Source organism: Brienomyrus brachyistius, unplaced genomic scaffold (assembly GCF_023856365.1).
Source record: "Brienomyrus brachyistius isolate T26 unplaced genomic scaffold, BBRACH_0.4 scaffold33, whole genome shotgun sequence".
Taxonomy (NCBI): Eukaryota; Metazoa; Chordata; class Actinopteri; order Osteoglossiformes; family Mormyridae; genus Brienomyrus; species Brienomyrus brachyistius.
This window is the reverse complement of record NW_026042308.1, coordinates 1,280,032-1,297,602: the sequence shown is the minus strand read 5'-3', so window position 1 is coordinate 1,297,602 and position 17,571 is coordinate 1,280,032. Positions and strand designations below refer to the sequence as shown.

The window sequence follows — 17,571 nt, the reverse complement described above, 5'->3', positions numbered from 1 at the left end:
CTCTCAATAATCAAGTCTAGACTAAAAACACTCCTGTTTAGTTTAGCTCATAGGGACACTAGTTCTAGCTCTAGCTAACTGCTCACTCCCAGTCAGACCTACAGTGTGAGGTGTAGAGCTGGGTGGGGATCGGTGCCATTGGCTTTGGATAAACTGAACTGTCAGCGCTGTCACTCTAGCTTCACCATCCCTTGTGGAATTGGAGTGCTGACATTCAGGGACTCCCCATGCCTGTGTTCCCACCTGCCTCTCCCTCCTACTTATGCTGCCATAGCCATATCTGCCAGAGCTTACATACTGCACTCACCTAACTGTGAGTTAGGTACCTCTAGTCTCCCCTACTTTGGCTAACTGCACATTTTATTTCTCCTACTCTCCCTGGGCTGTGTTGCCTGGAGACCCCAAATTTTAAGGGTATCCTGCTCACCCTGCTGCCTGTGACATCTTCCCTGTTTACCCGGCTGCCGTATTACTGTTCTCCCTCCCATCTGAAGCAGCTCCAGCACTTGCCTGTCATCACCTCCCTGCCCCCCACTTTGTGACTGAAATGTTAAGATTGGGATAATGTGAATTAGGACTTTGCATCTTGATCATTTCACTTCCTCTGCTGCCCCCTGGAGGATGGCTTCCCATTTGAGTCTGGTTAGGGTTAGGGCTTCCTCTGCTCCCCTGGAGCTCAAGGACCCAGCGATGACATCACTATGCCGGCCAAGTGATCTGAACCAGCGACCTTCCGCTTATGAACACAAAGTCTGAACCCAGAGAGTCAGGCACCACACCCAGTATTTACAGAAATGCTTCCTACAGCATCCAGAACTGAAACGAATATGAGTGGTTTTCCCACTGTTAGTGAAAACTGGACCATTCTGTATGATGCTTTATCTTTGGTTATTTGTTACACAAAGGAAGGTCGTGGAAATCTTGTCTTTTTTGTTTTTACTACATCACTACCTTCAGTTAATATAAACTAGATTAAAAAGGAACCTTGTTGATAAAAGAGGGGAAATAAATTACATGTATACATATTAATTTTATATTTTAAACAATGTTTATCTATGTCTGCCAGACTAGATGTGTCGTCACATCCTCAGCCAGGTGCAGCTGAGGCCAGCAGAGGGCGCCAGTGAGCAGCCAGAGACAGCAGTCATACGGAAGCTCCCAGCTCTGGGCTCCATCACATGAACACGCCTGCTGACAATAACACTCACATACCACTTATACACCCTGTGGATAAAGAGCCCTCACTGTTTCTATAGCAGGTTAGGATGCTGTGCTGTGATCAGAAGGCAGACTGGATGGGAATGGAAACGTAGTAACAAACAAAAAGTGACATCACTATTCAGTCATTATAAAGTCTGTGGTCAAGATTAGCTACTGCTATACCAACAGCTATAGCTGTGATTATCAAAATAAAACCAACTTATTAATCCATGAGGAGAAATATATAATATATATTACACATTTCAAACAATATTCATGTATTACTGCCAGACCAGACATGATTTCCCATCCCCACGTCACTTACAGAGCCGTCCTGGAGTTCTTGACCACAGGCAGCAGCCTGCAGTGCTGTTCATCTGATCTGATGTATTTCTTCAGGTCAAACACATCCAGCTCCTCATCTGACATCAGCATCACAAAGGCCAGAGCTGAGTACTGTGCAGGTGAGAGGTCATCTACTGAAATGTTTCCTGAATTCAGGTATCTTTGTACTTCCTCTACTAGAGAATTGTCACCAAGTTCAGTCAGACAGTGGAACAGGTTGATGATCCTTTCTGGAGATAAATTCTCCTTTATTTTCTCCTTGATGTATTGGGCTGCTGTGGTGGGCTGGCCCCCCGTCCTGGGTTGTTTCCTGCCTAGTCCCCATTGCTTCCGGAATAGGCTCCGGACTCCCCGCAACCCTGACGGATAAGCGGTTTGGCAAATGGATGGATGGGTGTATTGGGCTGTTTCCTTAATGGTATGTGAGCTGGTTTCTGTCGGCCCCAGTAGCCTTTGTAACAGAGTCTTACTGGAGTCTGTTGAGAGGCCCAGGAGGAAGCGGAGGTAGAGGTCCAAGTGTCCATTCTTGCTCTCTAATGCCTGATTCACTGCAGCCTTCAGCAGGTCAGCTGATGAGTTTGACAGAAACACATATAAAGCAGCGAGATACTCCTGGATGCTCAGATGCACAAAGCAGTACACCTTCTCCTGATACAACCCATACTCCTCTTTAAAGACTTCTGTGCACACTCCAGAGTAAACTGAAGTTTCAGTGACATCAATGCCATTCTCTGTCAGATCTTGCTTATAAAATATGAGATTGCCTTTCTCAAGGTTGTCAAAAGCCAATTTACCAAGTTTCAAAAGGAATTCCTTGCTGTTTTCATTTAGCTTGCTTTCATAGTTTTTCATATACTTGTCTTTTTTAAAACTTGCCTGATGAATCAGGAAGTGTGTGTACATTTCAGTCAGAGTCCTTGGAATTTCTCCCCTGTCATTCTCAGTAAAAAGCATCTTAAGCACAATGGCTGAAATCCAGCAGAACACAGGTATGTGGCACATGATGAAGAGGCTCCTTGATGATTTCACATGTGTGATAATCCTGCTGGCCAGGCTCTGATCACTGAATCTCCTCCTGAAATACTCCTCCTTCTGGGCATCACTGAACCCTCGTATCTCTGTCACCCGGTGGATGTACTCAGGAGGTATCTGATAGGTTGCTGCTGGCCGGGAGGTTATCCAGAGGAGAGCGGATGGAAGCAGATTCCCCTTAATGAGGTTAGTCAACAGCAGATCCAGTGACATTTTCATTGTTACATCAAACCAACTCTCATTGTTCCGAAAATTTAGAGGAAGGCGACACTCATCCAGACCATCAAAGATGAACAAGACTTTGTACCCAAATAACTCAGTGGATTCAAGTGATTTCACTTCTGGGACAAAACGGTGAAGCAGTTCAATCAGACTGTATTCACCCTTAATCAAATTCAGGTCCCGGAAAGGAAGAGCAAATATGAAGTGAACATCCTGGTTTGCTTTTCCTTCTGCCCAGTCGAGAATGAATTTCTGCACAGAGACTGTTTTCCCGATACCTGCTACCCCTTTAGTGAGTACAGTTCTGATAGGTGTCTCACGCCCACATAAGGCTTTAAATATATCATTGCACTTGACTGTAGTATCTTCTGTTCGCCTTTTCTTGGATGCTGTTTCAATCTGTCTCACTTCATGTTCATCATTGTCTGCTCCAGTCCCACCTTCAGTTATGTAGAGTTCTGTGTAAATCTCACTGAGAAGTATTCGCTGTCCTTCCTTAGCTTTCCCTTCATACACACACTCAAATTTCTCTTTCAAGGAACATTTTATTTTGTGCAACATGAGTTGACCTGAAGAAAAATGAGAGGAAAATGCAAATTTTCACCGCGATCTTGACCAGAATGGGAGGAAGGATATATAACACACAGACACACGCACGCGCACACACACACAAACACACACATACGCACACACACACACACACGCACACACACACATATGCACACGCACACACACACGCGCACACACACACGCGCACACACACACGCGCACACACACGCACAGACACAAACACACAGATGCACTATTTCACTGTGATAAATGAAACTTTAAATTTCACCTCATACATATTTCTTTCTGAAACACCACATACACGCACTGAACAGCATAAAGCTCTTACTCGTCTCCAACATGTCACTCTGCTCACTTCCTGCTTGCTTACCTGAAATAAGGAAGAACTTCAAATTCATTTCTTTCTTCAACATCAGTATTAAACAAACTCTTCATCATTTCTCTATATAATATATTAGTTTTTCAAGAGCTTAAAAAATGTTACATTTTACATGAAATGTTAAAAATATCATTACACTTCTGCAGGTCTTCCTTCAGTCTCTGAGCAAGGTCATTCAGGTTCATCTTCTTCAGGATCTCAAGCGTGACTTTGAGAGCCCCGGCTTTACTGTAGGAATTCATCATCATTTCGGCGAAGTCTGTTCTGCCCGAGGTTTTCATCTGACCCTTGGGAAGGGGCTTTAACTCTTTATTCTCTGGGAGACGCAGTTTAAACTCCTTCAACTCTTCATCACTGAGATCCTTTAGATAATCCAGCAAGAGGTCAGTGAGCGAGGTCTGGGTCTGCAGAAGTTGGAGATGTGTTTGTGAGATGTCACAAACCTGTACATGGTCACTCCCACACATACACTGTCCTTTCTGTTAACAGAAGGCAGGTTTCCTGCTCACAGTCTTATGTGGCTGCTGGAGACACCTGCTATGATTCATTCATTACTATAAGAAGCACATGTGTGTGTTTATGTTCTGCATTATTATTAAACCTTTATTTAACCAGGTTAGACTCACTGATTTTCAAAATCTCTTTTGAAAGACGCGTCCAAGATAGACAGCAAGAATAATAGTTTAAGACCCAACAGATCACATTAACACAATGATGGCAAAATCAGCATAGACTAATGTACACTAACACAGCATCCTATATTATTATATATATTTATGATTGAGTTATTCTGTTATATTATGTCTGTAACATTTGGTGCAGTGCGGTATGCTAAGGAAGTAGCTTGGGGAAGAGCACTGCTGAGAGTGAGCTTTTTGTCTGATAAATTATTCTGTTCTGTTACAGTCCGTCTGGTGCAGTGCGGTATGGTAAGGAAGTAGCAGAAGGAAGAGCACTGTAGAGAGTGAACTATTGGTCTGCTAAGTTATTCTGTTCTGTTACAGTACGTCTGTAACATTTGGTGCAGTGCGGTAAGGAAGTAGCCTGAGGAAGAGCACTGTAGAGAGTGAACTTTTGGTCTGCTAAGTTATTGTGTTCTGTTACAGTACGTCTGTAACACTTGGTGTAGTGCGATATGGTAAAGAAGTAGCCAGAGGAAGAGCACTGCAGTGAGCTATTTGTCTGCTAAGTTATTCTGTTCTGTTATAGTACATCTGTAACATTTGGTGCAGTGCAGTAAGGAAGTAGCCTGAGGAAGAGCACTGCAGAGAGTGAGGTTTTGTCTACTAAGGTTATCTGTTCTGTTACAGTCCGTCTGTAACATTTGGTGCAGTGCAGTAAGGAAGTAGCTGGAGGAAGAGCACTGCAGAGAGTGAGGTTTTGTCTGCTAAGATATTCTGTTCTGTTACAGTCCATCTGTAACATTTGGTGCAGTGCAGTAAGGAAGTAGCTGGAGGAAGAGCACTGTAGAGAGTGAACTTTTCGTCTGTTATTTTCAACAACCTTCAGCTGAAAACAGTTACTCAGCTTAAGTTCTCCTGCCTTTCAGTGTCTGGTATTCATGGACAACATGCATCACAGACTGAAATGTTATAGCCAAACCTCTCCATGGGAATGGTGATCCATCGCTTAGATGATTATGGTTGTATATAAACTGGTTCCCGTGTTTCACAATCTGATTCTGTAATAAAATCCAAAAGTAATGTTAGCTTTATATTCAATAGTCAGTTCACCAACTGTCAACCATAGCAGCCTTCCAACTACATGGTCTGTAGGGTTGTATATGTCACAGGCCAGGATTAACAGACTACATTACCCAGACTGCTCCTGTCTTCGTCTGAGTTTGAAATTCCCTTGTTCTTTGAATTGTTTGCACCTGTCGGTTACTCACCTTATGTGTTGGGGAAGATACTCACAAAAGTACTCCATTACAAACAGAGGTGGAAGATACAGGTCCACAATGTACAAATCCAGACGATTTTGTTTCAACCAACCACACTGAAGATAAAAATTATTTTTTCTCATTTGAATCATGTACAGTGGTTCCACACACCTAAAATTTTGAAAACGTATCATTCTTCTTAAATTAACGTTGTTGTCTGAGAACAGAACATTTCTCACATTTTCTCGCATCTAATTCAACTGAATTGGTTTCCTAGACACTGCATTACATTATTTATCAGGACTGAAAGAAGGTGACAGCTCCCCTAGTGGCAATAGGAGTGCATCTCGCTAGAACAGATGTAATCGGCGGCAGTATCATTGCTTTTAGACTGTGGCTTGGGATAGAAGAACTCATTTGGTACTCAGATTTTTACTAGACTAAATATTTAGAAGCCCACCGTTATCAAGGACGGTATATCAGGAACATTAGTCAGTAACATTTTACTTGAGGGTACATTATGGACGGGCTGCTTGATACACCATGTTGAATCATGTGTCGAGTTTTCAAAGCAATAGTGCTTGGAGGCCCCACACTGAGCTTTACCTTGGAGGGTGACTCATATAATAAAGCATGCTGTGCTTATTTACACAGTCCCTTCACCTTTATATTGTTTCAGTTACATTCCCACGTAAAAAATAAGTCTGTCTCGTACTTCCAGCTGTTTCGTTGGTTGCTTTTACTGCGATAGTGTTTGATATTACAGCTATTCAGTACATAAATATGAAAAATGTAAGCAAGAGACCCAGGTCTCTAGTATGAGAGCATGTCCATTTACAACCGCCCACGAAGGTTATGTGTACTGGCAAGCACATCCCCCATCTCTATACACTGGCCCATAGATATCTAGCTCTACCAGCAACCTCTGTGCTTTGTGTCCGTATCTTTTCAAAAGTTGAGGATGTCATTAGTTTAAAAGTAACCTTCAGGTAAGGAGACAGCTCAGCTCCTTCTTGATCATGTTTTCTGACTCCTTTGTCTGCCGACGGATGTCGTTTTTGACAGGGGTCCGCAGTTTTGCAGAGGATCTTGTACACTGTTCGTGATTCCCTCAGCCTCTCTTCAGGGTCGCACCCTCAGACTAATGGACAAACAGAGCGAGTCAGTCAGGATTTAGGGAGAATGATACGATGGCTGGCCTCCCACTCTCCAAGCACCCGGAATCTCTGATTGTGTTGGGCTGAATATGCAGATAATTCAGTCTCAGTGTCTTCTATAGGCCTGTCCCCATTTCAGTTCAGTCTGGGTTACCAGTCCCCATTGTTCCCTGCATTGGAGGAGGAGGTCATGGTCCCATCAGTTCATCAATTCCTGCACTGCAATCGATGGACCTGGACACTGACTTGGAGGTCACTGCTGCTTTCTTAGCAGCAAATGGCAGCTTTTGCATCAGGGACCTGTCACAGGAACCCTCCTTTCGGGTGGGTCAGCGGGTTTGGAACCTGCCTTTACATATCAGTCGTTGCTGTCATATCAAGCTGGCTCCCTGTTTCGTGGTTCCATTCCCCATTACGAAGGTTGTCAGCCCCACTGCAGTGCATCTGAAGGTGCCAGTGTCCATGTGTCAAATCCACCCTACGATCCATGTTTCCCTGATCAAGCCCCACGCCGTCAGCCTGCCTCTGTGCAACCTGTATTTTTTTAGTGCAGCATCTTTCTTGAAACAGACCAATGAACATGGAGCCATGCCTGCCTTCTGCACCCTGGCAGGACGTCGAAGCTGAAATTATATAAAACTCATTTTATAGATTATTCGGCAAAAGTCATTTTTTTTACTCCATTATGTAAATTTATGAATGTGAAATTTTTCTTAGCAGCTGTGAATAAGGTAGATCACGCATTATGTCCATTTAAGGTGGAATGGATTTTGTAAATAAGAAAGCAGCCTGGTAACCTTTAGTAGGTACTCACTGGCTCACAGCCTGATAGCCTTTAGTAGGTACTCACTGGCTCACAGCCTCGTAGCCTTTAGTAGGTACTCACTGGCATATGGCCTGGTAGCTTTTAGTAGCTACTCACTGGCTCACAACCTAGTAGCTTTTAGTAGCTACTCACTGGCTCACAGCCTGGTAACCTTTAGTAGGTACTCACTGGCTCACGGCCTGGTAGCTTTTAGTAGCTACTCACTGGCTCACAACCTGGTAGCTTTTAGTAGCTACTCACTGGCTCACAAGCTGGTAACCTTTAGTAGGTACTCACTGGCTCACAGCCTGGTAGCTTTTAGTAGCTACTCACTGGCTCACAGCCTGGTAACCTTTAGTAGGTACTCACTGGCTCACAGCCTGGTAGCAATTAGTAAGTACTCACTGGCTCACAGCCTGGTAGCTTTTAGTAGGTACTCACTGGCATATGGCCTGGTAGCTTTTAGTAGGCACGTGATTTAAACTTATGATCTGCTCTGAAATTTTTTTACTTTTTTTCAAACTGCAGTAAACTGCAGATAATTGAATCCATGGACCCTACTGTAACTCTAAATTAATAATGCAGTGAATTTTAATACCTGTGAATATCGCATTTGGCACATTTTAAGGCCTAAAATTCAGAGGATTAGATTACACACTTTTTATGGACCCACAGAAACCCTGTATATGTTTCGCTCCATGTCAAGTGAAGTGTTATGCGGAATAATACCAACGATGAGAGTCTTCACTCAGATCTTCAACAGATCCATGGAGCTGTATGAAGTTCCCACCTGCTTCAAACGCACCACCACAATCCCGGTTTGCAAGAAAGCCTTCATCACTGGACTGAATGACTACAGAGCTGTCGCCCTGACATCACTGCTCATGAAGTCGCTTGAACGTCTGGTGTTGGCCCATCTGAAGAAGGCCTCAGGACACCCGCTAGACCCCCTGCAGTTTTCCCACCGGGCACACATGGGCGCAGTGGCTCGGTGCTCTTCATTTCAGTGTTTCATGTGGAAGTGTGTGATAGTATTGCTACTTCTCATACATTTTGCCGAGCCGACAACATCTACAGCCGGCATGACCTTCTCAGGTTTGGAGTTTGCGGCACATCGTTCCCGCAGGCAGGTGACAGAGGCGGCACAGGTGCTCCTCTCCCTCCACTCCTGCCCCTGAGCCCCATGTTCTCTGTGTGCTCCTCTCCCTCCACTCCTGCCCCTGAGCCCCATGTTCTCTGTGTGCTCCTCTCCCTCTACTCCTGCCCCTGAGCCCCATGTTCTCTCTGTGCTCCTCTCCCTTTACTCCTGCCCCTGAGCCCCATGTTCTCTGTGTGCTCCTCTCCCTCTACTCCTGCCCCTGAGCCCCATGTTCTCTCTGTGCTCCTCTCCCTTTACTCCTGCCCCTGAGCCCCATGTTCTCTGTGTGCTCCTCTCCCTCTACTCCTGCCCCTGAGCCCCATGTTCTCTGTGTGCTCCTCTCCCTCTACTCCTGCCCCTGAGCCCCATGTTCTCTGTGTGCTCCTCTCCCTCCACTCCTGCCCCTGAGCCCCATGTTCTCTGTGTGCTCCTCTCCCTCTACTCCTGCCCCTGAGCCCCATGTTCTCTGTGTTCCACTCCCTCTACTCCTGCCCCTGAGCCCCATGTTCTCTGTGTTCCACTCCCTCTACTCCTGCCCCTGAGCCCCATGTTCTCTGTGTACTCCTCTTCCTCTACTCCTGCCCCTGAGCCCCATGTTCTCTGTGTGCTCCTCTCCCTCTACTCCTGCCCCTGAGCTCCATGTTCTCTGTATTCTTCTCCCTCTACTCCTTCCCCTGAGCCCCATGTTCTCTGTGTGCTCCACTCCCTCAACTCCTGCCCCTGAGCCCCACGTTCTGTGTGTTCCACTCCCTCTACTCCTGCCCCTGAGCCCCATGTTCTCTGTGTGCTCCTCTCCCTCCACTCCTGCCCCTGAGCCCCATGTTCTCTGTGTGCTCCTCTCCCTCTACTCCTGCCCCTGAGCTCCATGTTCTCTGTATTCCTCTCCCTCTACTCCTGCCCCTGAGCCCCAAGTTCTCTGTGTGCTCCTCTCCCTCTACTCCTGCCCCTGAGCCTCATGTTCTCTGTGTGCTCCACTCCCTCCACTCCTGCCCCTGAGCCCCATGTTCTCCATGTTCCTCTCCCTCTACTCCTGCCCCTGAGCCCCATGTTCTCTGTGTTCCACTCCCTCCACTCCTGCCCCTGAGCCCAATGTTCTCTGTGTTCCTCTCCCTCTACTCCTGCCCCTGAGCCCCATGTTCTCTGTGTTCCTCTCCCTCTACTCCTGCCCCTGAGCCCCATGTTCTCTGTGTTCCTCTCCCTCTACTCCTGCCCCTGAGCCCCATGTTCTCTGTGTTCCACTCCCTCAACTCTTGCCCCTGAGCCCCATGTTCTCTGTGTGCTCCTCTCCCTCCACTCCTGCCCCTGAGCCCCATGTTCTCTGTGTGCTCCTCTCCCTCCACTCCTGCCCCTGAGCCCCATGTTCTCTGTGTGCTCCTCTCCCTCTACTCCTGCCCCTGAGCCCCATGTTCTCTCTGTGCTCCTCTCCCTTTACTCCTGCCCCTGAGCCCCATGTTCTCTGTGTGCTCCTCTCCCTCTACTCCTGCCCCTGAGCCCCATGTTCTCTCTGTGCTCCTCTCCCTTTACTCCTGCCCCTGAGCCCCATGTTCTCTGTGTGCTCCTCTCCCTCTACTCCTGCCCCTGAGCCCCATGTTCTCTGTGTGCTCCTCTCCCTCTACTCCTGCCCCTGAGCCCCATGTTCTCTGTGTGCTCCTCTCCCTCCACTCCTGCCCCTGAGCCCCATGTTCTCTGTGTTCCTCTCCCTCTACTCCTGCCCCTGAGCCCCATGTTCTCTGTGCTCCACTCCCTCTACTCCTGCCCCTGAGCCCCATGTTCTCTGTGTGCTCCTCTCCCTCTACTCCTGCCCCCGAGCCCCATGTTCTCTATGTGCTCCACTCCCTCCACTCCTGCCCCCGAGCCCCATGTTCTCTGTGTGCTCCACTCCCTCTACTCCTGCCCCTGAGCCCCATGTTCTCTGTGTGCTCCACTCCCTCTACTCCTGCCCCTGAGCCCCATGTTCTCTGTGTGCTCCACTCCCTCTACTCCTGCCCCTGAGCCCCATGTTCTCTATGTGCTCCACTCCCTCCACTCCTGCCCCCGAGCCCCATGTTCTCTGTGTGCTCCACTCCCTCTACTCCTGCCCCTGAGCCCCATGTTCTCTGTGTTCCACTCCCTCTACTCCTGCCCCTGAGCCCCATGTTCTCTGTGTGCTCCTCTCCCTCTACTCCTGCCCCTGAGCCCCATGTTCTCTGTGTGCTCCTCTCCCTCAACTCTTGCCCCTGAGCCCCATGTTCTCTGTGTTCCACTCCCTCTACTCCTGCCCCTGAGCCCCATGTTCTCTGTGTGCTCCTCTCCCTCAACTCTTGCCCCTGAGCCCCATGTTCTCTGTGTGCTCTTCTCCCTTTACTCCTGCCCCTGAGCCCCATGTTCTCTGTTTGTTCCTCTCCCTTTACTCCTGCCCCTGAGCCCTATGTTCTCTGTGTGCTCCTCTCCCTTTACTCCTGCCCCTGAGCCCCATGTTCTCTGTGTGGTCCTCTCCCCCTTGCCATACCAGACATTCAGACATCACGTCCTCTCACAAATCTCGCTTCTTTACCTGACACCTTCTTCCTGCTCCATGTTCTGCACTGTTCACTGGGTTAAACATGAGCGTCATATTAGCTTCTGTGTAATTACTGCAGTGCCATGATAGTCACCAGTAATACAAGATTCAGAGCGTGTGCTTCTATTGGTTTCAGTTACACATGTTCTGCTTCTATTTGCTTTCAGTTGAAGGACAATTTACTACTAACCGTGTAATTGGCCTTGCTTATACATTCATATCTGAAAACAGTTTAAAATGATTTATTTGAAAACATCATTGCAATGCTGGACAGTATTAAGGTGACTGAGTGATCTGTAATTATGACTGACCAAAATACAACCTGTTTCTTTGAGTAGGATAAGTAATGCATCAACACAATGACAAAACATCTTTAATGTGTAAAAACACAATGAGAAATGCTCATTCGGGTGAGGAAATGCATAACTGCTTTGAAAATTGTTAAGAATAAGGAAAGTAAGGAGAATGACATTCATGATATGTATGAATGTGGTGTGTGAATGGGTGAATGTGAGGCATTAAATGTAAAGCGCTTTGAGTACTCGAAAGCGCTATATAAATGCAGTCCATTTACCATTCTTGATGTGAAAATTTTGTCAAAGAAATTGAGAAAAACTGTAAAATCCTAATACTTAAAGTCATGTTACCATTTACTGACTGCAAATCCCTATTCATTAATGGCAGAACCCCTAAACGGAATGTCACCATTTATATATTACAAGAAAATCTCACCATTTTGTTACAATTCATGAATACTGGATACAGACAACAATGTTAACGCAAAGTTTAAATGCTCAGTATATACAGATACTCAGGCATGTTGTTTCATGTGAGGATTTAAAGGGAACTCCCTTAATTGTTTTAAAGCATTGTTGCTACCATCTGTCCTCTTACGTGCTGGGATTCTGTGCTCAGGCTGTTTAGACATGTCCAAAAAGCTCTCTATCAACGGATATATGTGTGACCTGAATAAGTATAAAGAAAAGAAACCCCTCTGTCTGTCACTATCAGCACATTGTTCTATTCAGGGGCGATTCAATGATTTAACTCAGGGGGGCTCAGCCATCCTGAAGAAATACGGGACTTTCTACAGGAATCATTGCTTTTCAGGGGGGGCTAAGACAAAACACAAGGCAGCTGAACCTGCACCCCCCCCCCCCCAAATAGGGTCTAGAACCGCCTGATGTAGTAATGTACTGTGTAAGTAAGAATACCCTACAAAAAGCTGACAGAGGAACACTGAGACACACACGCAAAGAGAGTTATGGCTAATAGGAACAATCTTATCTGACTAATTATAGTCGTTTAAAATAAATTCATAAAAGTTTTCAACATTTTTGTTACTTGAATCTTCAGCATTCCACACTTCTAGCCCTCAAATTAAAAACAATAAAGGCTATTAAAATAACTGATGTCATTTTGCTAAATTTGTCAGTCTTACCTTGAATGGTAACCGGCTGGGGAGGCAGACGTACAGTATGTAGGTGAGACTGACGTTGTAGAGAGAATCACCGCTGTTAAGGTGCAGCGATTTCCTTATTCTGCAGGTAATGGGCGGAGCAGCAACAAACACTATTGGGTTAAAAAGTTAAAATACTTTTTAAAGTTATATTTCGAATTTATACTTTGATTTGTACTGCTTTCTTTTTGTACTTTATTTTGTCTTGCTTTATAGAGCTGCTCTTCTTATACTTGAAGGAAATAAAATGCTTTACTTTGCTATGAGATACAATTTATTTTAGTATGTTACAAAAACTTAACAACTGGCTGAAATGAGCTGTTTTGTAGGGGTCACATTTTCTGTCTGTGTCCCAATCGCCTGTCCAGCAAAGGGTCTGCAGCTGTGAGGAAAAGTGGGGGGGCAGATAACAGGACCATGATTAGTGCTAGTGTCCAGAAAGTTGTGGGATTGAATCCTGTGGCCGGCTGAGTAATAATATAAAAGATGAACCCTTGAGCCTTAATCCCAGCTGCTCATCGGGCGCTTCATGCTGGCCGACCCTGGGCTCTGACCCCAACGACTGTGTCTTACATAGAAAGCAGGACTGGGATCTATGTCAGTGCCTAGATGGTTGTGGGATTGAATCCTGTGGCCAGCTGAATAATCATATAAAAGCTGAACCTTTGACTCTTAATCCCAGCTGCCCCAGGAGTGCTGCATGCTGGCCGACCCTGGACTCTGACCCCAAAGGCTGTCTCTCACACAGAGAGCAGGATGGGGTACATGAAACCGAGGAAGTTCCTGTCCACTTTATTCAAATGGAAAATTAAGCTTATCCGCTCTTTCAGAGAAAAAGTGACACATTACATAGTCATACATTGTGTCTTTATGTGTTTGGTAAAAGCAGCCAAATCCAGAACCTTCAAGTTTCTTCAAAAGTCTCAAGTGAGATTACATCTATTAGGGGCGGAGTGTGTGTCTCACGGTCAATGTGAACAAATGTGAACTGCTTGTCTAGTGGTTAAGCCATGGCAACTGGACTTCTCTCTGAAAGGTAGAAACGTTTCACTGCTCATCCAAGCAGCTTATTCAGTCTGAGGAAGGTTGTCAGTGTCCACATATCTATCCTCCTGGGTAGTTTCACTTCCCACCTGCTCTAAGTTGGCTTGTTGAGTGAAACAAAGGGCTGGGGGGGGGGGTTGTGGGTAAATGTAACCGCCACACCTTAGCAGCCCCCTAGGTGTGAGATGGGTCTGATATTTCCTGGGAATGACTTTTCTTCTGGGAAAGGATGAGAGGGCCGCAGGATAAATTGGAGACTGTCAAATTCTCCAGTGATGGCAAAGCAAACCAGTGTGGACAGCGAAAGATCCAGTACTGTCACTGGTACAGAGGTATGTAATGCAGGACTGGAAAACTGAAAATGAAACTTCAGTTTCCTAACTGCGCTAGGTCGCAGCGGCCACTCCAGGTCCAACACTTTGGTGCAAATGTGTGTTTTTTTAACTAAACTCCACACCAAACACCGCCAACATGTGCATCCGTGATCTCTGCCTGCTACGCGGACCGGACCCCTAGACCACAATGCTGCCTGATGCCAACGGCCGGGGGAGGAGACATCACATCGGTGTCCGAGGAAACGGAAGTGCGGCAAGCGAGCGGGGGTCCATGCTAGGCTAAAAGGTAATGCTAGCCGGCCAGCGATCCCATCCATCTTCCTCGCTAATGTCCGGTCCCTGGACAATAAAATGGACTACATCCGACTCCAGAAATCCACCCAGCATGAATTTAGGAACTGTTGTGCTTATCGGAGACATGGCTCAACGACATCGAGACGGCCACGGCTATTAAGAACATGCTAATGTACCGTAGCGACCGTGATGCTACTCTCAGCCACAAAGCACGAGGCGGAGGGATCTGCATTTATATCAATTCGGACTGGTGTGTGAACGCTGCGCTGATCTCGAACCACTGTTCACCGCTGCTGGAGTTTATGACAGTCAGATGCAGACCTTTTTATTTACCGAGGGAACAGTCCCGACAGACTGTTTATCATTGCTAGAAACTTTAATAATGCAAATCTCAAGACAGTTCTCCCAAAATTCTAGCAGCATGTGGACTTTCTGACGAGGGGGGTGAACATGCTGGACTGTGCTTATACAAATATCCCTGGCGCGTTCTGCGCTGAGCCCTGCCCCCACCTCGGATTCTCTGATCACGTGTCAATCATGCTCATTCCAGCCTACAGACCTCTAGTCAGATGCACCAAACCCGTCCAGAAGCAGACAAAGATCTGGCCCCCAGGAGCCATCTCTGCTCTTCAGGACTGTTTTGAGCGCACTGACTGGGACATGTTCAGGGAGGCTGCAACCTACGGTGACTACCAACCTAGAGGAGTACACAACATCGGACACAGGCTACATCAGTAAGTGAATCGATGATGTCACTGTCTCCAAGAACATCACCACACGCTCCAACTGGAAGCCCTGGATGACTATGGAGGTGTGCACGCTGCTGAGAACCCGTGACATCGCCTTCAAATCAGGTGACAAGGCTGCCCTGAGAACAGCAAGGGCTAACCTGTCCAGGGCCATCAGAGCGGCGAAGCGTGCCCACGCCCAGATACTACACAGCCACTTCAAAGACATTGGGGATGTTCGGCACATGTGGCAGGGCATCCAGGCCATCACCAACTACAGGGCATCTCCACCTGCCTGTGACGGTGAGGCCTCCCTTCCAGACGTGCTGAATAACTTCTACGCACGGTTTGAAGCCCAAAACAGCATGGCAGTGAGGAAGTCCATCCCACCTCCCAACGACCAGGTGCTCTATCTGACCGTGGCTGATGTGAGGAAAACTCTGCTGTCCGCGGAAAGCTGCTGGACCAGACAACATCCCTGGTTCTGTGCTCAGAGGATGTGCAGAACAGCTGACTGATGTTCTCACAAACATCTTCAACATCTCCCTGAGCACCACAGTCATCCCAACATGCTTCAAAACCGCCACCATCATCCCCGTGCCAAAGAAGTCTATAGTGTCCTGCCTCAATGACTATCGTCCCGTTGCACTCATGCTCATCATCATGAAGTGCTTCGAGAGGCTCGTCATGAGGCACATCAAGTCCCTACTGCCAGCCTCACTGGACCCCCTGCAGTTTGCATACCGTCCCAACTGCTCTATGGACGACCCCCCCCCACACACACACACACATACAGATCTGTACATCTGTATATAATATTTATTGTTATTTATTGCCTCCCAACTCCTTACTCTTCTATACCACGGCATTTTTGCACAGCATTTTTGCACATATAATCATACAGTAACTTAAATACTGTATCCAGACTGATACCACCGTTAATTTGCACTGCATGTTGTCTTGTCTTGTCAGTCTGCACTCTTATGCTGTCCTGTCTGCACTTATGATGTTGCTCTGTCTTTGTCCTGCTCTGTGTTGCACCATGGTCCTGGAGGAACGTTATCTCATTTCTCTATATACTGTGTGTATGGTTGAAATGACAATAAAACCTACTTGACTTGACTTGACTTAACATGAAGCAGACACAGAGGAGGCCCGAACCCAGACATCCAGAGGCCCCCCAGGGCATGGGAGCCCCCGGAGGACCACCGCAGGGAGAATAGCAGCCCCTCACCCAAAAAAGGGCAGAGGAGAGCTCTGGAGGGAGGCCATCCGCCGGCGGCCGGCACCACCAGGGCAGACCAGGCCCTGGGCCCAGAGATCCAAGGGCCCCCCCACCCCCCAGCAAGGGCCCAACAGAGCCAGGAGGGCCAGATCCCGCCAGGCAACCGCCGAGGGTGAGCCAGCACCCACCCGAGCACCCAGCCCCGGACATTGAGAACCACAAACGCACCAGCGGCCGGAGCCCGAGATGTTCGGGTGGAGTCTAGGACCCAACCTGACACATGCGTATAGACAAACAGGCACACACATATACAAGCATACGTTCCCACCCTCATGCAGACATAAACAAATATTTACACATTCACCCAACATTTAGACACACAGAAATGAACGCTGTACACATACTCTCACTCCCCATATATACTCTATGTGGACCCCTATTTTTCCTCTGGAGAGGAGACCAGAAGATCACCCCGGACCCCGCAGCAGCTGAGAAGCCCACCAGCCCAGACCCCGACCAGCCCCCCCAGCCCAGCCGGAACCCCCGGCCCGGAGGCAGAGCGCCCCCAGAACCCCAAGCCCGCCCCGGATCTACCCAGGAGCAGCACGGCCACCAGGCCGGTAACCTACGTCCGCCGGCACAGGCTCCCCCAGCAGCGCCGCCTGCAGCCGCCAGAAGGACCCCACCCAAGAGCCACCAAAGCCCCATCCAGGCCAGGACCGCAGTCCCAGCGCCGAACCCCCCCAGCAACCCACCCCCAGGGAACCCCCAGACGCCCCGAGCCAATATGCCCCCCACATGCCAACGACACCGACCAAAGCAGTACAAAACCCTGACCCCCCACCCCCACTAGGTGATGGAGCTGATCAAAGGAGCCCAGAGAGATTGATCTAGTGTGGCGGCAGAAGCTGTATCAAGACTAATATGGTTCAACAAACTGTCTCTATATTGGGTGATATTAAGGTTATTTTTATTCTTCCAGTTCATAAGGACAGTCTTCTTAGCAATGCATAAGGCGGTGAAAGCCATGTGGGTTGTGTTAAAATATGTAGTGACACCATCTAGGTCGCCCAACAAGCAGACTGAAGGAGAGGCTAGAATGGTACATCTCAGACACTTTGAAAAGTCTTCACAGATCCTGAGCCAGAACATCTGAGTAGGTGGACAGAACCAAAAAGCGTGGATGTAACTGTCAGGTGTGTCGCCTTGACAGTGTA

General features: G+C 47.6%; 2 protein-coding genes and 1 long non-coding RNA gene across 11 annotated transcripts in view; 2 read left to right on the top strand and 1 right to left on the bottom strand.

Annotated features, from left to right (window-relative positions):
* LOC125721462 (NACHT, LRR and PYD domains-containing protein 12-like) overlaps positions 1-17,571 on the top strand; it is a 360,988-nt gene that overhangs the window by 180,902 nt on the left and 162,515 nt on the right. The gene's annotated exons all lie outside the window — the stretch shown is intronic.
* Positions 1-17,571, bottom strand: part of LOC125721472 (NACHT, LRR and PYD domains-containing protein 12-like) — a 114,728-nt gene that overhangs the window by 12,626 nt on the left and 84,531 nt on the right. For both annotated transcript variants that reach the window (XM_048997411.1, XM_048997410.1), the window contains exon 2: positions 1,526-3,077. In XM_048997411.1, the coding sequence (XP_048853368.1) occupies positions 1,526-2,796 (1,271 nt within the window). In that variant the 5' untranslated portion in view covers positions 2,797-3,077. The remainder of the gene's footprint in view (positions 1-1,525; positions 3,078-17,571) is intronic.
* Positions 1-17,571, top strand: part of LOC125721517 (uncharacterized) — a 137,379-nt gene that overhangs the window by 102,051 nt on the left and 17,757 nt on the right. The gene's annotated exons all lie outside the window — the stretch shown is intronic.